This window comes from Ahaetulla prasina, chromosome 5 (assembly GCF_028640845.1).
Source record: "Ahaetulla prasina isolate Xishuangbanna chromosome 5, ASM2864084v1, whole genome shotgun sequence".
Lineage (NCBI taxonomy): Eukaryota > Metazoa > Chordata > Lepidosauria > Squamata > Colubridae > Ahaetulla > Ahaetulla prasina.
In genome coordinates, this window is record NC_080543.1 from 99,210,185 (window position 1) to 99,234,960 (window position 24,776).

The 24,776-nt window shown below is 37.1% G+C and overlaps 1 protein-coding gene across 1 annotated transcript in view; it reads left to right on the top strand.

The window, feature by feature from the left end:
* The window catches only part of MRPS9 (mitochondrial ribosomal protein S9), a 41,503-nt gene that overhangs the window by 10,201 nt on the left and 6,526 nt on the right, over positions 1-24,776 (top strand). The window contains exons 2-7 of the mRNA XM_058184545.1: positions 829-1,011; positions 10,226-10,288; positions 10,385-10,415; positions 11,271-11,350; positions 20,742-20,827; positions 24,512-24,587. Coding sequence (XP_058040528.1) covers positions 829-1,011; positions 10,226-10,288; positions 10,385-10,415; positions 11,271-11,350; positions 20,742-20,827; positions 24,512-24,587 — 519 coding nt within the window. The remainder of the gene's footprint in view (positions 1-828; positions 1,012-10,225; positions 10,289-10,384; positions 10,416-11,270; positions 11,351-20,741; positions 20,828-24,511; positions 24,588-24,776) is intronic.

Here is a 24,776-nt window from a genome sequence, read left to right on the forward strand (position 1 = left end):
GAGATTGATAGAAATAGATAGAGAGCAAGAGAGGGGGAGGGAAAGAGAGAGAGAGACAAAGAGACACAGACGGAGATAGACAGACAGTCATATGACTGGGTGGGAGTGAATGACGTTGAGTTGGCCACACCCGTCCAGATTTTGTGGCTCCTGGTGTTTTCTGTGGGAAACGGGTCCAAATGGCTCTTTGAGTGTTTAAGGTTGCAGACCCCTGGTCTAGACCTTGGATGGACAACGTAGAGCTTCCAAAACACGTTTTGTGGCTGTTGGAAGTTCCTGTGTCCCCAATGACAGGAGAAAAAAATGTAGCCTTGTTTGGGTTGCAAAAATCCGGATTACTATTAAATAGCAGCAACGAGCAAAGGTGTTCTGCATCTCTTTTAGGCCATGTAGTGACTATCTAGATTTTTGCAATCTAGATATGGTAAACACTAAGTTATCTGATTTTCAGATAAAAGACAAAATATGTAGTTTAAAAAAGACATGAAGCTTAAAAAAAAATCTTTTCAAAACTTTATCTCCCTCAACCGTCCCAAATATTACTTGTGATCCTTTGTCTCCACAATGGCTGCCTGTGATTGAACTGTAACATATTTTCCTTATATGAAGGTGAGGCGCAGTGGTGTGCATACGTGTGCACAATGTTTTTATTTTATTTAATATTTTGTCATCAAATCAGAGTGATATATAAAGACTCAGATAAAGTCTCATACAGATACTAATGAAGCCAAGGTTTGTTTAACTTCAGCCCAATTGTTATATCATGTATCTTCAGACGATAATGAATGATTCTGTTTTTAAAAGCTTTATTGTGCTTTCTCCTCTTAGATGGTAAGGCTAATCTGCATTAGCACTTCAGCATCGCAGAAGACAAGTAGTGCTCCTCCAGGACCTAAACAATATACAGAATCTTTTATTAAAAAACAGATTGAAGAATTCAACATAGGAAAGAGACATTTAGCTAACATGATGGGAGAAGATCCAGAAAGTTTTACCCAAGAGGATATTGATGTAAGTATGGTTGCGCAGTTGGAGAAGTAATTTACCGCAGAGCTTCAGAATTGAAAGCTCTTTGCTTCAGCATGAGTCCCTCAGCTCTCTGTGAATTTTAATCGAACTGTCAGCATACAAGAGAATACTACTGTACATAGAAAACATTACAGTGATGGCTTTGAATAGATATTCTACTCCTACTACTGTGCAAGGTCAGGCTTCACAGGGTAGAACTCTATATTCTACCTTGCTAAAGCACAGCAGGTTCTTTTAAAACTACTAATGGATAATCCCCTTGATCTGAGTTCGTTAAGAACCACTGTTGGGCTTTATATAGCATTTTGAAACATTTATCTATAATTTGACCTGCTAGGTATATTTATGCTGGGGGGGTTCACATATGATACTATAACAGCCAGTAACTCAAGTGACCTTTCCTTAAGACCAATGTTTTGGGCAGCAGCTATTGCACCCTGCTTTGGAGGTTGATTCATGGGAATTTATTTATGAGAAAATATGCCTAAAACTAGACTTCTGTTTCACTTTAATTTCTTATTTCATTAAGCATTGGGTAGTGAGCCAAAAGCCTGTAAATGTATTTTTAGTATTACTTGTGCTAGATTATCTGTTTTATAACATTTTGTTATAAAATTTTTAAATAAAATTTAAATTTTAAATAAAACTATCAAATTTAACACTACTTGGCTTCTAACCTAATTCTCCCTCATTCCTTTTTTAATGATTTTTATAGTTGACTATCAGACTAAGGCGGAGGTTGATTGGTTTGATGATAATTTAATTTCCACATACTTCTAAAGATAGAATGGTGGGACAGATAAGGAAGAAATATTAACATTGTACCCTGTCTCTTAGCACTGCTTCTGGTATTCTTTTTTTTTTTTAGCAAGACAATTTTTATATTTTACTTTCATTTTTTAAAAATTATGTCTTTTAATTCTCCCATTTGTGTATTTTCTTTCTTTTTTTAAATGACTGCTGAAAGATTCATGCATGTTATTTAGGTAGGAGGTGTACAATTCTAATATCTGAAACTGAATTCTCTTATGGGACTTGAACAAAAGGAGAGATTTTCTACTCAGATCATTTTACAGTTTATTAGCAGTGTGGCTCAAGTTTTGACCTTTCTGCTAAGTATACCAGCATGAAGCCATATTTATATAGGATTCCATTGTTTTCAGAGTGATTGTACTGAGCATATGTTACAGGGCAATGCAGCATTTAAACCCTTCTAATGAATAGCCAATTATTTAGGCTTGAATATATATACGTGTTGTTTAATTTACTAAGGGTAAAAATCATTTTGTTGGGCATGTTTAGATTGTTTCAGGAGCGCCAATTTTCTCTTGAATCAAAGCAACATGTACCACAGCAGTCAGAAATACATAATATATTCCTGATTTTTATTATTTATTTTTCACAAAACTCAGTTTTTCATAGTTAAAATACAGTTCCAAGGTTTACCCTTTCAGCTTCACAGTTCTTCCAGAGAAGAAAGGAATAATAAGATGGAAGGTGTGATCATCAGAAGAAGGATAAAGCAAGCCTGGACATTCAGAAGGCACGAGCAGTTACTCAGATTTATTTCAAGGCTTGTGAGGAAGAGGAGGAAAAGTCAAAATCAAGCTTCATTCAACACATGAAGAAAATTCTTAGCAGTTTTGTTAGCATAATCTAGTGATTGCAAATAATGAATTGACTTCTGGAATTAGCAAAAGCAAAGCAGGACTGAAATGTTATTTTATCAAACATAAAACCGAAATATTGAGAAAATGAAATTTAAAACATGTTTTTCTGGCTCATTTTTCATGTTCATTGGAATTTAACTATCCATACTCCAATTCTTGTGTTTCTCTTGCAGAAATTTTTCTGCTTCTATGTCACCCGAGTCCTCCCTCTTAATATCTTTGTTTTTTTATATAGCATTTGAGTAGAGATGCTGAAAGAAAACGTCTGCCACCTTGACCACTTTCTTAACCTATTGTGTTAACGAATACTGATTTAGCCCAGAGATTAGGGACTTGGTAAGGAGAGGAAAATTTTAAAAACAAAACAACCAGTTAAGGTTTGTTTATGCTGTACAATGACAATATATTCCCATCTCCCAGCTGTTTTCTCCATCATTGGTTAACTGAAGTCTTCAATGTGGTCAATGAAAAAGCATCTAAAGCAGGGAGGTCAAACTGGTGGCCTGCGGGCCGGATGCCTCACGCCCATCCCAGCTCCGTGAAGGGAAAAACATTGTGACATGTCGCGTGATGCCATGAGTTTGACACCCATGATCTAAAGGAAGAGGAAGTATGGAAAAATGGAGCATGTTTGGTTGCCCACATTTTCTTTGCAAGTAGTGCCTTCCCACTCAACTGCTTTTTTATATATTGGCTTACCAGTACTCATATGACAGCACAGCTTGGTCCCAAACAATCTGTATCATGTTTTTCTTGGGGATCAGCAGAAATGAAGGAAAATATGACCATTTTTAACAGACAAGAAAGCAGCATCTTGAGCAGCAAAAGTCATTTCAAATCTAGACAAAAGCAAATGGCTCCCAGAAGTTGGGAGACAGGAGTAAAATCTAGTAAAGTCATAGCATAATTTACCACGACTCTTCTAGGATATCATTGTTTCATCAATAAAATGGGTGTATATTCTGAAAATCGTACTCGTCTTATTTGAAATGAACTCATTTTTTTTCTTTTAAAATGATGTCAGTAAAGTGTAAGATATTATTTAATAAGTTCGTACTTATCAATAGCTGCTTCTAGTCCATATCCAGACTGAAACAAGTATGTTTTGTATGGAGACAGACCAAAGCATTCATGTTCTCGGTAGAAGTGTTTCACGGGGACAGTGGGCAAAAACTAAGCACACCAGTAGTGGCATTGGCAACCAGTGGGTTGTAGGGAAATGAAGACTGGGAACATTAATGGTCAGATTGATACGTGGAAGAGTTGTACTGGGCTTTCTCTCTCTGTATGACCTCCATAGATTATGTTTTGGTCAAAACCTGAAAGAACTAACATTTTCCAGTTAGGTTTTGCCAAATCCTCCTGAGAATTATTTGCAGAAACTTCAAAAGAGTACATTTCAACTTTAAAACAAAGAAGAGTTTCTGGGGTTTTTTTGCACAGTGCTGTTACTTAGCAAAGCATAGTGTATATAATGAATGTTCAATTTGCTCTTATGATAAATATCAGGTGTTGTAAATACTTAGTTTGTGTAACAGTGCCTGCTATACATAATTAAATTTCTGTTACAAAATATAAAAGCCTCTTAATACTATGGGCAGAATTATCAGGGTTTACGCTTGGAATGGCAATAATTCCTTCTGATTAGCGTTTAGGCATCTCCTGTTGTCTACTGTTAATCAGTGCATGCAGTGCATTTCCAAAGTAGACATCCCACGGTTCTTTTCTTTCTGGCATTTTGGATACGTGTTTTGAAACAAGTCCTACAAAGAAGTATGTTGACAGCATTGTCATTGCTTTCACAGGTTGCTTTTGCTCAGAACACTACTAGAGGCTTTATTTTTTAGAAATAAAAAAGCTAAGCTATAAATTACACCATGAGTCTTGGGGGGGGGAGCCCAGTAAATTGATATATAACTGTACAGAAGCCTACCAATTGCTTTTTAATTGGTATTATAGACCGTGCTCTGAAATCAGGATGTTTTATTCTCCTATGTGTGGATATGCAGTATGAAGTTTCTCTAATTGATTCGCTTTGCCCATTCCATTTGATGTATCATTTTTCACAATATTTCATAATTTGTGCTCATTTCTAATGAACAGAGTCGTTAGGACAGGCATGTCTAAGTACAACTGACAGCTAACATTAGGTGCCAGATGCAGTTTATAAAGCTATGTAGAAATCTAGAGAACAGTTTAAATAAATTAGCACCTGTACATTAGTCTCACTTGCTGGTAATTTATAAGCGAATCAGTAGAGATGACATTTAGGTAAGTCATTGATCAAGTTAACAGCTGCATACCCGCTGCCCAGCTGGGATACCTAATTAATAGAGATTGCAGTCCTGACCTAGTGCTTTTCCCTGACTTGAGAACATAATCTTTTTATTTTGTGATTTAACTTTTAACATAAGGAATAAAGAATCTGCCTTATTTTTGAACAGTCAAATCCTTTAATGTTAAGCAAATAAAAAGAAATCTGAATCATAATTTCTAATGGAAATAATGCTTGATTAAATATTGCAGAACTATGTACAACTTGATACAACTTACTCAGATTTGCTTTGCTCATTCCATTTGATGTATCATTTTTCACAATGTTTCATAAGTATTGAGCATTGCTTCTGATGATATTATAAGTGTGCCCACGTAGCTTTCTTGCCAGCAATATAAAAATGGTTTTTGGTCTTATTTCAGGATGTTTTTTTCATCTGGGTAATCTAATCTGTAGCCCTGGGATTTCTTTAGGGTGGTCTCCCATCAAAATACTAACTAGGTCTAACTTTATGTAGCTTTTCAAAACCAGCCACGTTTGGCTACGTGCTGCCACCACTTGGATACTGAATTACTGCGAGATTGTGAAGGACCATAGTTGGTTAAAGGAAGATCAAACATCTTGATTGTTAGAGAAAAATAGGGCATTTGTCTACTATTCCAGTGTGAAAGAAAAGTTTTAAGAAACTACTTCATTCACAAATGCTTTCTTCAACTAGTAGAGAAAGTATGATTTTTCTCTTTTTTTAATGGCAAGATAACTTTTTTGTAAAAGGAATGCAAGTCAGGAATTATCATTTATGTTGAAAGTGTCTTTTCTTGTATGTGTGTATATAAATGCAGTACACAGTACTGTATACAGTACAGGAATACTATAAAATGTTGATATGTATTTAAAAGCACTTTTAATGTTATCTTTTGAAATATTAATTTTATCTTTACAAGTGTGCATATAGTAAAATAATGCATTTAATAATTCCTGGGACAATACAAACAATATTTCAAATGCTTAAATGTTCTTGTACAATCTGAATGGTAATTTGTTTTTTTGGCATAAAAATACCATAATTGATAAAATTATAAAAGTCATCTAAATTATATTGTCTGATACAGAATAGTTTGTGTTTGAATAGGAATTATGTATAATTATTTTGAAACAAAATATCTGTTTTTTCCTCCTATGAAGCTATTACAATTCCTGCTTATGCTAATTTTCTGTGAAATCCTTTTGAACTGTCAAATTACAACAGAATTTACTTTAAAAACATTGTTATGGTCTCAGTATATATTTCTCTTAATAAGTGGGCCACAATGAATATTTCATTACTGGTATATATAATACAGGATTGTTTTTGAATATATGAACTCTTCCTTTATCGTCTCCTTTTCTCTCAGTAGTTTAATCCAACGATGCATCCATTGCTAGTTCTTATTTTGAACTTGAGGTGAAGGAGTCACTTTATTTGGACTAAGAGTTATGGTATTAATTTTTCATTATTATTTTTTTGAATACTGGTTTGAAGGCAGCTAATGTAGTACGGTTGGTGAGGTACTATGGGAATGGACAAAATTAGAATTACTTAGGAAATTACGGTTTGAGCTCCATGACAAGTAAAGAAAAAATCAAAGATTTTAAATAAATATGTGCACAGGAAATAGCAGAAATTTTCATTACAAAATGTACTGTTCTTACCATAATAGTAGCACAATTATAAAGTTGGCTGGTCTGTAATAAGATTTCTTAAACTGCCATTGTACTATTACTTCATTTATGGTCAATTGACTGTGGCAGAATCAGACATTTTTCTGCAGGTAAAATTTCTATACAGTGATCTCAAGTGCTGTTAGATTAGATGAAAAAGAGCCTTTTGTGTTTATTATGCAATATCTCAAAAGTATTATTTAAAGTAAGCTTGCCAACCAACTTTCCTATTGTGAGTCTAACAGGAGATTTTTGAAAGCTCTAAAGTGATATTTGCTTAATAGATATCCATTTTAATCATTGGACTTTAATTTTCAGGAGATGAGCAAGGTGAGCGTTCCCTGATAGGGACATTATGGTAAAAAGTGGCATGACTTGGAAAAATCTTAATTAATGGTGTACTGGTCATTGCCTTAGGCTTGTTTTCTATGTCTTTAGCATATATGCAGATATTGGGCTATTCTGCTTTAATTATAGCAATGTTGCAGTCAGGATTTTTTGCTTTCATAGCTGAGATTATTTGAATCATCAAACAGAAGCAAATATAGAGAAAACTACTTATGTATACACAGTTGGTATCAATATTCCATAATATATTCTTTTGACATGTTGCTTTATGTGGTGTTTAATATCCGTTGGCTCACTATGGGTTTTTCTATTGTCATTATAATTAATCCCCATTTGTTCACAAATGGATGTTCACCTATTTTGTGTATGTACAATATCCCCATTGACTAACAAATGGGAATTCATCAAGCCACTAAGAGAATCAAAATACCCTTCTATAAAATCAAGCTAATCCTTTTTGTTTGCTGCTGAGTTCTCAGAATCCCTGTTTGGAATGCCAATAAGATATTAATAAAGTAATAGGTGAGATCTTTATGCACTCCACACATATTAAGTAGGTTGACAGTGCTGACAAACCAGTCTGTGTCCACAGAAAATACCATTGATAAGAAATATTCTTGAGTTAATATAATTATAATGCAACACAGTTCTTCAGAAAAGAAAATATTAACTGCTTGCTTGAGTCTATTTCTTATCACTGTGGATAATTTTTTTTGCATTACTATTTCTTGACACAATAGTTTAACATTCATTCTCATAATGAATTATACATGATTGTATATGACTGCACTATGTGGGTATCACTGCATTGCAATAAAAACATTTCAAAATAATTAACAGGTGTAACAAATGATCATTCAAGCACATCATGCTAGTTGCCTCCTTAATATAAAATCCTAAAAATACACAGCCTTCCTCACAGCTTTTCATATACTATGCTCACAAGGAGCACATAGCCACCCTAGGTCTTCATTTATTATATCCTTGGGAGCAACTAAACATTTCTCCATTGTTGCAAACATTTATGGGATCAACTGGTTAGTAAATTTAGTCCCACCCCCACCCTGAATAAAACTTGTGCCTCAGAACTGTTTCCTTATTTGGTTCCATTACTTAGCACCATTCCTATTACCCATCTCTATTGACATAATAACTTTGGGTAACAAGCTTGCTGATCAGAATCCTCTAATCCTTTCGAGTGCACTTTAAGGTTTTGGTTACGACCTTTAAAGTGCTCCATGGCTTAGGGCCTGGGTACTTACGGGACCGCCTGCTGTTACCGCATGCCTCCCACCGACCCGTACGCTGTCACAGAGAGGGACTTCTCAGGGTGCCGTCCGCCAAGCAATGTCGGCTGGCGGCCCCCAGGGGAAGGTCCTTCTCTGTGGGGGCTCCCACACTCTGGAATGAGCTTCCCCCGGGTTTACGCCAAATACCTGACCTTCGGACCTTTCGCCGCGAACTGAAGACACATCTTTTCACTCGCGCGGGGCTGGCTTAAGTTTTATCAATTTTAAATTTCTTATTACTAATTTTAAATGGGGTTTTAGTTTTTTATATATTTTAAAGTTTTTAGGCTAATTATAATAAGTTTTTTAACTTGCATTTTAAATTGTATATTGTATTGTCTGTTTTTTTTTTACTTTTGCCTGTACACCGCCCTGAGTCCTTCGGGAGAAGGGCGGTATAAAAATCAAATAAATAAAAAATAATAAAAAAATAAATAATAAATAAATTAGAATTTGTAAAGCAACAGATTTTATTAACTGTACAATGTTGAAATAAAATTACATCAGCCTTCTTATAACTCCAGGTTAGTGATTTATTTTCTTTTACCTTAGGAAAAACTAAGACTTTTCAGCTTCTTTTAAGTCACAATTCCATTGCCTATTGAGACAGAGCAGTTTATATATTCTTGTTTTAAACCAGAGGAGTCAAACTCCTGGGCCACGGGCCAGATGCGTCATGCATTTTGTCAAGTGACTTCCTTAGAATCTCTTCAAGTAATTGGTAGAAGGGTTATATTTTTCTGCCTATATAGTCGAACAAACTAGCTTCATACAGGAGTGCAATAAAAGCTTAGAATTTGAAATAATTCAAATTCATGGCTGTTTGAATTCCAAAATTTTGCGTTTCAGTAACTACAAGCTTGTAGCAATCCAGTTTTTTACCCATTATTCAGATTCTTCAAGTACTTCTGTGGTTCAGAGAATCTACATTTCTAGTCTGTTGATTGACAGTACATTGCCTGAATTTTCACACAGAATTATTTGTAACAGTGAAAAATGACCAGAATCCAAAGAATTGTAAAGTGCTACTATTTTATAGACAAATGGAGGTATCAGTTAAAAGAGCTTGAAATTGACTTGAATGGATTCAGTTTTCCTGCTTATCTTGCATTAACATTAACTCAGTTTTTTAAAATCAAGCTTTATCAATAATGCCATTATTTTAATAGGGGAAAAGTGGAGCGAAAATTTATGCCTGGCTAGAGAATGATGACAGCAATGATCAGCAAAGTTTATATATAGTCCCTGTTATTTTAGCTGCATGGAAATTGTATAAAACTCCTGAAATTTCACGGAAATCTTTATCAGTGGTAACCATGTTTATTTTCCCTGAAAGCACAATCAGAACAAAATAAGCTAGCCTGAAAATTTCTTAACGGGTTTTCAAAAGGGAATTTATTTCCTTCTCTCATTCCAGAACATCCTGGGGAACTCAACTATATATTTTTCTTTATTAGAAGGACAGTACATGAATTAATTCTGATATTTAGTATTACCAGGTAGAACTAACAAGCAAATTATATAAGAACTTAAAAATAGAATTCTGAAGTTATGAGCCAATGGTAGATAACTTTGTGGTTAATACTAGATTGATTAGATTTCTTAATTCTGAATGATGATTTTTTCACTCTTAAATTAACTTTTGATTTTGGAATGTGAATGAAATGAATATGCATTTGAATATCTGCTTTAAAGGTCTCCTTCCTTCATTTTGAAGTTACGTCAGTATCACACACCCCTTTTTTCTTTTTTGCATCTACTGTCACTTAATAGACTTACACTTTCAGTTCCATTATCTGTTAATTGAAATAATTATATGCTATCAAAAGCTAATATAACATAACATAACAATATTCTAATAGGAAGTTGTGATTATCATTATGTTAAAAGTTTAATTTCACTTTTGTTTACAGAAAGCAATTGCCTATTTATTTCCTTCTGGTCTATTTGATAAAAGGGCCAGGCCTTTGATGAAGGTAAGAACACTATGCAGTGCTACCAAAATCAGAATATAATTATCTCAGTACAGTAATAATTATATTAATAAACTATTTTTTCTCTACTTTAAACAGCACCCCGAGGAAGTGTTTCCAAAGACAAGTGGTAAGTAGAGAATTGCATATGCTTTGTATATAGGATGGGTTCCAAAGCATTAATATATGTCCTATCCAATTCTGGTCCGTCAACTTAAATTCGTGGTTTTTCTTGTTCTGTTGTCCAAACACATAATCAGATATTTTGCAAAGTCTGTAGTTATGTTTTATTTGGGATAAGACCTTTTTGCCATCGCATGGCAAAAGCAGGGGGAACGTGGGGGATCACGCACGCACGTGCCCACATCCATAATTCTATGCGCCCCTCTCCCATGCACTCCCCCGCTTTTGGCACGTGATGGCATGGTGGGCCCGGTAGGCCCGTTTTTCACTCTTTCCAGTTGGGAAACGGGCCATTTCCGGGCTCTGGATGGCCTCCGGGAGTGAGGAGGTTGTTTTCTCCCTCCCCAGGCTCCTAGAAAGGCTCTGGAGCCTGGAGAAAGTGAAAAACGGGCCTTCTTCACCCCCTGGAGGTCCTCCAGAGGCCAGAAACAGTGTGTTTCCTGACTTCTGGTGGGCCCAGAAGGCCCGAAAATCAGCTAGCCGGCGTGCACATGCGCTCCGGAGCTGAGCTTGTGTGCCCACTGATATGGCTCCGTGTGCCACCTGTGACACATGTGCCATAGGTTCGTCATCATGGATATAAGGAAAACAATCCTAAAATCATTTACATATATTGTATGATTGTTTAGATTTAAAAAACTGATTGAGAGGATTATGCAAATACTGTAGTTAATGTTATCTCTTTCAGATACAAAAGACACTAAAGGTGTCCTGTTTTAGGTGTAATTCTCTTTGGGGTGGGGGGAATTGTATATTCTCTTAGAGTTGTATAGTTAATGCTGTTTATGTTATATTTCTTCAGTTATTCAATGGGATGAAGATGGTCGTCCATTTAATTTTCTTTTTTATACTGGCAAGCAGTCATACTATTCTTTAATGCATGTAAGTGGTTTAATTTTTTCCTCCTGAAAATGCAATGTACACATATTCTTTTGAGGAAAACTAATTACCAAATAAGGAATTAATAGCTTATTCTCCAATTAAGCTTTGATTTGATTCCATCAATATTAAATAGATCTAGCTATTAAAAATGTAATGATATGATAAATGAAACTTATACCTTTTATAATTTATTTACTTTGTTCATCAATATACCGCACATTTCCAATCATAGGCCAGCCTTCAGTGGTTATAATTCTATTTAAAATATATAGTATTTTTCAACTGAAAGCATTATAAAAATATATTTATGAAATTCTTACAATACTTGAACATTTAAACATAAATACTAGCTTGAGATTTAGGCACACGACAAATCTGCTTATTACTTCTGGGGTGGTTTGCAGTCAGTCTGCTATATAAATGAAAAGTGGTGGACTTCACCATAGTTGAGGCTGCTCTGTATAAAATAAGATGTCTAGCAAAGAATGACAAGGTAAAAACTAAAAATATGAGAAGTGGGTTGAAAGAAAGTTGAAGGAGTAACCAAGGAACAAGAAGGAAGACAGCAAAAGTGCTTCTCATAGTTCTTGACCTACAACCTACAAAGTTAGTGATTCCAAATGACTGTACTGAATAAATTGTGGTTACAACCAATCCTTTTAGTTTAGGCCATCCCACCTGCCACATGATCACAATCTGTGTGCCCTGCAACCTGTTTTCATTTATGGCCAATTACTAAGTAACCTGCAATCACGTGATTTCTATTTGCAACCTTTCGTGTTGGCTTTCCCAGAAAGTTAGTGCAGAAACTAGCAGAGAAAACCACAAGTTCCTGGAGTAAGTTTTCCCCACCTGTGCATCTTCCCCAGCCACTCTGCTTGCACTGTGTCAGCCATTGCGCATCCTCCCTGATCCATGTGATACCTTCTTGCATCCCCTTGCACCCTTTCCAACCCACACAGCACCTCTCATGCGCCCCCTTGCATCCTCACCAACCTGTTCCTGACCGCCCACTCATTTTCTTCATCCTTTTCCAATCTGCACTGCACCTCTCACACACTTCGTGTGCCCCCCCCCGACTTGCGCTGTGCTTCTCACATCTCATACCTCCCCAATCTACAAGGTGCCTATAGCATACCCCTTTGCTCCTTCCCAGATCTTTCATATATCTATGTTGAGCTTCACACACACTCTCCTTCTTCCACCCCTGTATGCATCTGTCTCCGCCCACCTGGCAATAATCATTTATCTGTCTGCAGGCCTGGAACTTTCAACTACCTGCCAGTTTCCCCACTGCCTCTGATTATGGGAGGCCAGCAGGAAGGTGCTTCACCAAACGACCTTGTGATTCAGTTAACAATGGCAAATGGGACTGCAGAGTTTGCTATCACCAAGCTAATCATGCTTCAAGCATGTACTAATCATGCATTTTGACTGCACTGGATAGCAATGGAAATTTTGGTCCTGGTTGCCGTTGTAAGTTGAGGGCTATCCATAGACATTCTTATATGAGAGAGAGCTCTAAAGAAAGTGAATAACATGTAATACGGTGTTCTTTTCTTAGAGCAGGGGTCCCCAACCTTTTGGACCTCAGGGACCACCAAGTCCATAATTTTAAATGCCGGGGACCACTAATACGAATCCAGCACGCCGCTTGCTGAAGCGCCTGGACTCCCAGTGACAGGATGGGGTCCTTCAGGCACTGTCCGTCCTCTCTCTTTCCCACTTTCTCCCCCCCTCCCTTCTCTCTCCCACTCTTTCTCTCTCATTCTGTTTCCCCCCTCTCTCTCCCCTCTCTTTCTCTCTCTCCCACTCATTCTGTCATCTCTCTTTCCCTCCCCCCTTTCTCTCTTTCTCTCTCTCTCCCCCACTCCTTCTCTTTCTCTCTCTCTCTTTCTCCCCTCTCTCCCTCCTCTTTCTCTCTCTCCCACTCTTTCTCTCTCCCGCTCTCTTTCTCTCTCTCTTTCTGTCCCTCTCCCCTTTCTCTCTCTCTCCCTACTCTTTCTCTCTCTCTCCCCTCTCTCTCCCCTCTCTCTCTTTCTCTCTCTCTCTCTTTCTCCCCTCTCCCCCTCTTTCTCTCTCTCCCACTCATTCTGTCATCTCTCTCCCTCTCTCTTTCTCTCTCTCCCACTCCTTCTCTTTCTCTCTCTCTTTCCCACTTTCTCCCCTCTCTCTCTCTCTCACTCTTTCTCTCTCCCGCTCTCTTTCTCTCTCTTTCTCTCCCTCTCCCCCTTTCTCTCTCTCTCTCCCTACTCTTTCTCTCCTCTCTCCCCTCTCTCTCCTCTCTCTCTCTTTCTCCCCTCTCTCTCTCCCCTCTCCCCCTCTTTCTCTCTCTTCCACTTATTCTGTCATCTCTCTTTCTCTCCCCCCTCTCATTCTCTCTTTCTCTCCCCCCCACTCTCTCTCATTCTGATTCTCTCTCTCACTGATTCTATTTTATTCTGTCTCTCTCTCTCATTCTGTCTCTCTCATTCCGATTCTCTGTGTGTCCCTTTCAGAGCCAGGCGGCTTTGAGCAAGAGCTGCAAAGAGAGTGCCCCCCCCAGACGACATCCCCGTGGGCAAGCCGGGCGGCAGAGTTTTCGCTGCGGCTGAGTAAGCAGCCCAGAGACCCTGGGAGGAGGAGGCGGAAGCAGGCAGAAGCGTGGGGGGGCGGAGTGCTTGGGAGAAACAAGGCGCGCCGGGAAGGAATGCTGCCTGCTGCACCAACATTGCAAAATTCAGGTGGAGGGGTCAATACTTAATGCAAGACATCCCCCTTCGGCCCCACCCCCGCACTTCTTCCAAGAAACGGTGTTCTCTCTCTCTCTCTCTCATTCTCTCTCATTCTCTTTCTCTGTCTCTCATTCTGATTCTCTCTCTTCTCTCTCTCTCACTCACTCATTCTCTTTCTCATTCTGTCTCTTTCATTCTGTCTCTTTTTCTCTATTTCATTTTGCCCAGTATCAGCATTCTGCCTCGGTATATTTGCCCAGCCGGTGATGCAAAGCAGCTCTCGTCTCCTGCCGCTTGGGACTTGGAGCGGTAAATGGCAACTGGTCCGGGGAACAGCCGGATTTTGTTCTCTATTGAGGACGCCAAATTGGTTCCCTGCAAGCTCTCGTCTCACGAGGAGCGCTCACTGAAACGGCGTGGGAAAATTCAGCCAGGCTCTTCAAGAGACAGGAGCTTGCACAAGGCTGATCTGGCATCTGCAATGGAGAGCAAAATCAGACACTTTTTATAGCTCCGAATCCCAAGCGGCAGGAGATGAGGGTTGCTTTGCTGTACCGGCTGGGCAAATATACCGAGGCGGAATGCTGATACTGCGCAAGTTCAAGTAGTGCTTCCCTCCCACAGCTTCCAGCCATTGCAATGGCTGCTTCGGCCCGCTTGCGCCACAGCTCCTCCACCAGGGTGGACTGGCAAAAATACGAAGATTTCTCCACGGACCACCAATATTTTCTTGCGGACCACCAGTTGGTGACTGCTGTCTTAGAGCATTCTGAAGCAAAGTCTTAATGGCCAAGAGTTGCTTTAAAAGTTTACTATATAGCACTTGCAAGTAAATTAAAAATTTCCACCTTAAATTTCTACCTCAAATTCAATTGCAGGGGAATTATCTTTAAAACCTTACTCTAGGGCTATAGACACCATCCTGCAGCAACTTTCAGTTCACCATTCTGGCACAACCCTTATGGCTATTTGGTTGAAGAGATAATATACTAGTGGCTCTGCCATCAAAAATACTGATATCTTCTAATCCCACGATTGGTCATTAATCCCTATTTATTCTGTTTTGCATTTCAATTGCTTCCTTCAGGTGTTTTCATTTAATAAGTTATTAGCTAGCATATGGCCTTATTTTCCATTTGAGGGTTTTTTTTAATTAGCTTGGAAAATTATAAAAAGAAATCTGGATATGCTCTTTCAGTATGGAGAAAATCTAAAATTATTTCTGCAACTTTTCCTAAAAATTGCTCATCTGTAAAACGAATGAAAGAACTGCCTCTTTTTAAAGAAAAAAGCAAACTTTCAATTAGAATTTGCTTTCCTGTAAATTAAATTAATTTGTTGTTAGCTTTGGAATGAGATAAAACCAGTCTTTATTTTCTACTTTGTGACATCTTTTCAAATACTTGGAGAATGGTATTGTACTGGTAATCAGTCAATCTTTCCTAAAGGCTAAACAAGCCCAGTTACTTCAACTGTTCTTTGGAAATGTGATGAGCATTCCCTCCATTACTTGAACCAATTAATTAATAGAATAGAATAGAATAGAATTTTATTGGCCAAGTGTGATTGGACACACAAGGAATTTGTCTTGGTGCATATGCTCTCAGTGTACATAAAAGAAAAGATACCTTCATCAAGGTACAACATTTACAACACAATTGATGATCAATATATCAATATAAATCATAAGGATTGCCAGCAACAAGTTATAATCATACAGTCATAAGTGGAAAGAGATTGGTGATGGGAACTATGAAACGATTAATAGTAGTGCAGATTCAGTAAATAGTCTGACAGTGTTGAGGGAATTATTTGTTTAGCAGAGTGATGGCCTTCGGGAAAAAACTGTTCTTGTGTCTAGTTGTTCTGGTGTGCAGTGCTCTATAGCGTCGTTTTGAGGGTAGGAGTTGAAACAGTTTATGTCCAGGATGCGAGGGATCTGCAAATATTTTCACGGCCCTCTTCTTGATTCGTGCAGTATACAGGTCCTCAATGGAAAGCAAGTTGGTAGCAATTATTTTTTCTGCAGTTCTAATTATCCTCTGAAGTCTGTGTTTTTCTTGTTGGGTTGCAGAACCGAACCAGACAGTTATAGAGGTGCAAATGACAGACTCAATAATTCCTCTGTAGAATTGGATCAGCAGCTCCTTGGGCAGTTTGAGCTTACTGAGTTGGCGCAGAAAGAACATTCTTTGTTGTCCTTTTTTAATGATGTTTTTGATGTTAGCTGTCCATTTGAGATCTTGCGATATGATAGAACCCAGAAATTTGAAGGTTTCTACTGTTGATACTGTGTTGTCAAGTATTGTGAGAGGTGGAAGTATGGAAGGGTTTTTCCTAAAGTCTACCACCATTTCTACGGTTTTGAGTGTGTTCAGTTCCAGATTGTTTTGGTTGCACCACAAGGCTAGTCGTTCGACCTCTCGTCTATATGCGGATTCGTCATTGTCTCGAATGAGACCAATCACTGTTGTGTCATCTGCGAACTTCGGTAGCTTAACAAATGGATCATTGGAGATGCAGTCATTGGTATACAGAGAGAAGAGAAGTGGGGAGAGCACACAGCCTTGGGGGGCCCCTGTGCTAATTGTACAGGTATTTGATGTGATCTTGCTTAGCATCAATAGTATCGAAGAATAAAAACAAGTTCCTTCTGCTGTTTTATGTTTAGACTTCATTGATATTACTTAGGGTTCTGATTTCATTATATCTTAAAAAAATACTTGGCATCCATCTTTTAACATTGCTCTCACTTTATTAAAATCTGCTTTTTAAGTCCAATATTTCATTTGATTGTATTCAGTTGCAATTTCCTTTTAAATCTAAAAAAATTCAGGATTATACTGCTTCTTCCCCCACTGTTCTCACTACTGAACAATTACTAGGTGGGTTTCCACTGTACTCTCTGAACTTACTTATCTCAAGGTGCAACATTTATTGCAATTGCACAATATATGCATTTGTAAGCCTTAGTCCACTGACTTTGGGAAAACTGAATCAGTATTGATAGTTACAAAAAATGAAATGCCCATTTTCCTGGGGGGAAAAAAGTAATACTTTTCAGCATAGTGCTGCTATCAAAAGACTGTTTCTCTTGTTACTGGGTGCTGTAACACTAAAGGTGCAATAGCATTTAGAGGACTTTCTCTGTGAAGAGGATTGTTTTCCTGTGTTTTTTTGGAATTATCTTCGTTTGTACTCTCTGCACCCAAAGGACAAAATCCCCACTTGTCAGGTACATTTATTTCTTTAGAAGGAGAAGAGAGGAATTTTTTTTTTTCTTTTGGTTGACCTTGGGCAAATGAGCTTCTTGCCCTGGCAGAAATGAAATGAATGATAAATGTAGAGGGTGTCTTTGCTGAGTAATGGAGCTGCAGCCTAGGCTTTCCAGAGAGTTTTCTCCTGCACAGCCTGAGGCAGCCTGAGGACCCCTACTGTTCATTTAAATAGGTATGTCAAATCTGCCTTGAAACGCTGCTGGTTTGATCTGTGGTAATATTTGTGAAGGTTCCATATGGACTTGAGCCCCCCTGCAGTGCTAAGAAATAATGTACAACGCTTCATGGTGCAGACGCAAATTTTCTCTGAAAAGGGATGCAGCGCTGCGTTTTAGCTGTCGGAGAGGATGATGGAGCTGACGCACTATGCCTGTCAACTTGTTACACGGATGGGTTGCACGCAGAGAGGCTGTGGAAAATCTGTGCCTTTTAGCTTTTCTACTTAATCACGGTTGTAGCATTGCCTTTAGACTGTATGCTACATTAATTCTCTTCCTGCCTTCTGCCTTTCATCCCAAGTTTCACGGAAAAAAGTAAAGCATGCAGGTCTTGTAGAGGGGCCTTATCAAGCAGCTGTCATCTGACAGGCCATTTGCATTTGTTTTGGCTGAAACAGAGCAAGCCAAGGGCAAGATGTTTTGTTGCATTCCATCATAATGAAGAAATTATAGAAAAATTACAGGGAGTACAACTTCTTAACATTCGTAGCTCTTGCCTTTGAAAAAAAACAGTGTTGGTGATTTTCCAGATGCACAGTCTTTTCAAGTGGCCAGGCTCCCCATTTGATTAAATGTTTCTTCATTTGAAATTCTTTCAACAAACAAAGTGTAATTATGGTAGGATATTTACGTAGTTGCTTAAATAGTATCAGTGCATTTAGAAATATTTCCATTAAGAAATGGATACATACTTTTATTAAGCATGATTTGTCATGCAACCATGCACAAAGTACGAAGCGCGTACCATGCTTAAGCTAAGAGACACCAGAAGCATATTTTAAGTTCAAAACCTTCACTTTAAAATAAAAGATAATTTTAATTTGCTGTGCGTTGTTTAGACAATCCTTATCGTTTATAACATTGTTTATCATTTCCGACATACTGTATGCTATTTTTCCTAAATATATGAGCATAATAATACCTCTAACTGAACGCTTTAGCTATTTATACAGAAGAAAATTGTGAGATAATAATATTAGACTTCTGTGGAAAATCAGTATTAACTTAGTCCCCATCATTTAAATTGTTACGAAATAGAATCTGGAGGATTTTGACCCAACATTTGGAGTATAGTCTGTATAGTTTGGGATGCATTAGAAGAAGTTATCCTACACTAGCATCTTCCTTGTTCTATTTCTTATGTAACTTATATGTTTGAGCTCATAATGCCTGCATACTTTCAACAAGCTTCTGCTGAACACTGGTTAGTGCAGGCCACAAATACTCGTTTATTTAGACAGAACATTGTTTATATTATCCATCTTATTAAGTAACAAGCTTAGAGATACTATTTTCCTGTATCATGAAAAAATACATATATGGCATGCAAGTCTTTCATAAAATGTATTACAAAATGGCTGTTGTGTGTATGTCATAGAGGCATTGACTGACTGACTGACTGACTGACTGACTGATTGATTGATTGATTATCATTTTTGACTCCTGGTGACCACATATATATTCTTCATGATAATCTATCCCCAAGCTAGTCTTTCAGGTATTCCAATGATGTACTCATCACCACTTTAACTGAATCCATTCACCTTGCTTCTGGTTGTCATCTTCTCCTACCACCTTTTCCAATATTAGAGCCTTTCCCAGTGAGTTAGGCCTTTGCATAATGTGTGGAAAATAGGATAATTTGAGTCTGACCATTTGTGCCTCTAGTGAGAACTATGGGTTGATTTGTTTGATGATCTATTTGTTTGTTTGTTTTTTGGTTGTCCACTATATTGTCAGGAGTTTTCCCCAATGCCAAAGGTCAAAACTGTCAATACTCTTCATGTTCTGCTTCTTCGAAGTCCAGCTTTTTTTCCCATAAAGTGGCAGAAGGAATAGCATGGCTTGCACAATTCTCATCTTAGTAGGTATAGAGACACTACATTTGAATATATTTTCCAAGGTCCTCATACTACTCTACCATCTGCTAGTCTAAAACATATTTTTAAGAGACAGGAATATCTGTTAGTAAAATCTTTGCCTATCGATTTTGAAGAAGTTATGATACATTCTTCAACTTTTTCAGAAGTGAATGCTTTCCACATGTTAATCTTTGTATATTTTATTAAAATAAGGTAAAGGTGATGATCTCTATCCTAGATACAAAGGACTCTTTTTAACCTACAGTTTGAATACTTTTATTTCATAGCTAAATTCACATAATATTATAATACAGCCTGGGGAATCTGTTTCCATGGATGTTTGGAATTACATATTTGAGTAGCTTGGTTTATTTATTTTTTATCAAGATATTTACAGCTCATGTCAGTGAGAAATTTGGAACATGTATTTGGTTTTCTACTCAGCCCACTAAGTGATTGGGGCCCACATACTTTCTCAAAGAATTGTGTGGAAATGAAATGAAAGGAATCCTGAGGCATACTTTCTGGAGTTCTTGGTGGAAAGATTGGATATGAATGCAGTAAATGAATATGAAAATTAAGGGACAATTTAACAAGGATACCAAATTATATTTAGAACTTATAAAAACAAGAATTTGATTTAAATAAGAAATATTCTGGTTTAGAACAAAACTATACTTCAGCATTCTGTTTGCAAATTACTCAACCATTTAAATTCACTATCAGGTCATGAGTGCAATAGTATTCACGTATTTGTGTTCTTCATTAGTTAATGAAGAACAGTGTCGGTTGGCGGCTCCCAGGGGAAGAGCGTTCTCCGTGGGGGCTCTGGCCCTGTGGAATGAATTACCCGTGGGGCTATGCCTTCTCCCTGATCTTCAGACCTTTAAACACGAGCTCAAAACTTTCTTTTTTCATCAAGCAGGGCTGGTCTAACGTTTTTATTGAGGGTTTTTAGTGGGGCTTTTCGTATTTTTAGAATTTTATATCCCTATTTTAATTATTTAAAGCGTTGAATCAGTTTTTTAATCAATTTTGTATTTTAACTTTTTTGATATCTATGTTTTATTTGTGATGTACACTGCCCTGAGTCTTCGGAGAAGGGCGGTATAAAAATTTGAAAAATAATAAATAAATAAATAAATAAATAAATAAATAAATATTCATGTTGTCCTGACAGTCACTGCCTGATTTCATGTCTGCAAGTAGGAAATATATATTTTCTTGAAGTTGAGCTTTTATCTTATAACTTACCAAATTAATTTTTCTGTGGAAATTTCACAACTGGAACTGATTTATATATATTTTCTGTATTCTAGGAGATATACAGTAAGCTACTGCACATTCAAGATTATCAAAACCAACTGTATGCTCAAGGATTGCTTTCTGAGGATAAAGCGCCTATGTAAGTTGCCTCTCAGATTATAATGAATATGGAAGATAGATATAGATGCATTTCTATATATTCATTTCTATGTAAAATTTCCATCATTTTGTAATGATGTAATGAAAGAGCATATTTGATTATCCCTCTGATGGAGCCAAAAGGTGATATGTGGTTTGGCCAAAGTCTTGGACCCTAACATCCTTATGTGGCATATCCCTTTTGACATATTTGGATCTTTGGGAGATGAAATTAAGAAGAGAAACTAGAACAACATTGGATGAAGTCTTGGAGAGAGCCTGATTAACTATGGGTAGGAACCTATATTTGGGGTTACCTTCTAGTGATAAGGGTGACAAAATGAAAATATTTATTCACCCTTACTACTTCTACTGAGGATTATCTGTTGGCCTTGTTTAGGGTGACCTAGTTTCTGCTGGAGAAGGATGATCCCTGGATCATCTGTGGAGCTGCTGTGAAAAACACAGTATCCTAACAATCTGGCAAGCTTGGAGCTGAATTCTGATTTGGGCAAATTAGGTTGAAATGCCTGAGGCTTACTCTTGTAGTATGGCCTTGAATATGAATTGGGGATTCTTAAAGGAAGTGGAAAAGATTCTCCAAGCTGTCAGTCTTACTATCTGTTAGTTAGATTCAGGTTCCTCCTTGGTTATAAAGGTTTCAGGAAAATAATCAATAATTGAGTCTGTGTAATGGTGTTGGCTTTTTTTTTTTTACAAAGGGAATGGTTCTTTTGACCTTGGAGGAGGCAGTAGTGCATGTTTTCCTCAAGTGGTCATTCTTATATCCAGGACAATTATTGCCCTGTCTTCAACCTTCCCTTTTCAGAGAAGGTAGTTAGATTGCATATGCAGAGTCCTGAAGAAGTGGATTACCTAGAGCTGTTTGATTCAGGTTTCAGGCAAGGATTTAGTATAAAGATAGCATTGTTGTGTTTGTTGATGACTTTTGGGTGGTGGATGGAAGTGATGCATCTACCTTTGTGCTTCTTGATCTGACAGCAGCTTTTCATACCATCAATAGTATGCTTGGGGGGGAGGGGGGAGCTATAGGTGTTCAGTATTGGGGGCATAATTTTAAGATTGATTGATTCCTCCCTCCCTCCCTCCCTCCCTTCCTTCCTGTCAGTGTTGAGAGGGGAAAGGGTGTCTCTTCAGTCTTTCCTTTATGGGATGCCTCTCTTTCTTCCACATGTAAGTTGGGTGAGGTCCTCTGAAACTTCAGGTTTAATACCATCAGTATGTTGATAATTAATATACAATTATACCTTTCAACAAGTGATGATGTTGAGATTCAAGTCTGCAAGATGCAAAGCTAGCTGGGGAGAAATCAATTTTGACTTATCCTACAAACACTGACTGGCTGTGGATATTAGGGGACCCAGATCTGAAGATGTTCTGTCTTTTATTTTGAGCCAGGCTGCACTTTCCGATTCCAGAGTGGTACACAATCTGGTGATTTTCTTGGGCTCCCAGCTCCTGATCAAAAAGCAGATGGTAGCTGTGGCCAAGAAAGCATTTGTACAACTTTTGAATAAGTTGTGCTTTTCCGTGGGTTGAAAGGCCTTTCAAGCAGTCACTTAGGCCTGACTATTGCAATATGGTTTAAATGGCCAATATCTCTTTAAGAGCTCTTGAAGATCACTCAGTGGCTTTAGTTTGTACAGAATGCAGGGTACAAACAGCAATAGGCATGCCTTGGTATGCTCAGAAGTTGCTGCTTTGCAAGCTGCACTGGTTGCCACGATATGACTAGATACAATTCAGGGTACTGGTTATCACCTATAAAGGTCTGTATGCCATAGAATCAAATTATTTGAGAGATTACCTGTCTCTGATAGCTTCTGCCTAGGTAGATTGTTGGACCCCTTTGTTGGAGGAATCTTTGAACATATTGTATATTGAATGGTCAGATACTGTTTCTATTTTCTTATTTATTTGATGTTATGAGCCACCCAGAGATATTTTAGAGCTGAGTAGTGCCTAAATTTAATTAGTTAAGTAAATTAAATAAATACTTTAGTTATGTGTTTTAACAGGACTCCTGTAACAGCTTTAATTAAGGAAAATCAGATTAATTTTGATAAATGTGCATTTCTATGATGTTTTATCGTATCTTTAGGAATTTATTGATTTATTAACATTTATATCCCATCCTCTTTGTAAGACTTTGGACAGTTTACATAAAGTAATGAGAAGTAATATTAGAAAAAAGATACAATCTTAGGAGAGATTCAATGTAAAAGCATAGATAGTGAGTAATAGATGAGTGGTAGAGTATAATTTCTTGGAAAGGAGATCACCTAATGGATCAAGCACTGAGCTGCCATAACTTCTTTCAGGTTTTAAATGCGCTAAGAGCCACAGTACATATTGTACTCATCACAGAAATAATTAGGAAAATTATGTCTTCATGGGACAGATCGTAGATGCACCTTAATTTAAACAAAATTAAATTATCTCAAAGGATAACTGTGTCATCATCTTTGTTTGCAGTGTTTACAAAGATACAAGGGTTTTAGAGCAGATAAATTCCTGGCATGTGGAATTAGAATTGGGCATTTTCAGAAGGATTAATAGTCTCTAGCTTCTTTATCGGGCCTGTTGTTGAAAGAGAAATGTAAGTAATATTGGTTGAGGAAAGAAGTTACTATTAGGTGAGATGAACGATTGACAATGGATTACAAATGAAAAAAGACATTGAAATCAAATGAACCCAAATATAATCAGGACCACAGTGACTCAAATTAAAAATTCCAAAACAATAATTAGGCTCAGATTATAATATGAATAATTAGTTCAAAAAGATCTCCTACGATATATGTTAATCTAGGGGAAAGAAATGATTAACTGTGAAAATGGAAGAATCTTTAGGAAGTTAGGAAAAACACTGATGTAAGCTGAATAACGTAGAGATAAACTGAATGAGGAAAAGAAACCACAAACAGAAATAATAGGAAAATAAGTAGTTCAACATTCACTCCAATATTTTGGGAATGAAGGACATAGTTGTAATTTTGGAAGCATATAATTGGTGTTAACAAAAAATAACAATGACATATTTTCTGCCACAAAATGTCATTTACTGACAAACTGATATAGTCCATTCTTCCTATTCTTTCCTATTTTCTTTCCTGGCTTCTAATTATAATTTGTTCAGTTTCTCTATTTGTGTTTGTGAGTAAACTGATATATTTCTGAGAAAATAAAACACATATATACCAATTTGCACTGCCCTATTTGTAATTTCTAAAAATGCCAATGAGATCTATAGGCTGGTTGTTATAATTTCATATTTACTCTTTTTTAATTAAAAGAAATGTCAAGGCTAATCTAACACTATACTCAATATATATTCTTTTCTATATTTGTTGAACTATGGTCTGCCTCAGGTCAGATTGGATTTAGAAATGGTATTGAAATCTCTTCACATCCTACTTTTGGGTGTGGGAATTGTAATACGAGTGTTATATATGTATGTATTAAAATCCTGTAGAAAATGATGTCTAGATTTTTAATTATTAACTTTTTAACAAATTAACCTGCTTGCTAAGTTTACAACTGTAGCTTGCATTTCCTCTAGCATAAGGAAAGTATATTTCCAAATTAAGTGTACGGTCTAGTTGCAATCTTATCTTTAATTGCATGATTAGTTAAAAGAGAATATATGTGATATTTTAAACAGGAACCTGATTGGCAGCAGATGGCTGATTAAAGAGGAATTGGAAGAAATGTTAGTGGAAAAACTGTCAGATCAAAATGTGAGTAATTAATCTCCTTTATTTAATGAACCCTGTATCCTAATGGAACATTTAGTGGTTGTAAGGATTCTGGGGGGAAAATTTCCTGGGACATGGGAATTATTCATATTTTTGGTTTGAGTCCCATAAGTACACATCCCTAAATGGTTATGAGATGAAGAAGTTTTATGTATATTATGTTTCCCCAAA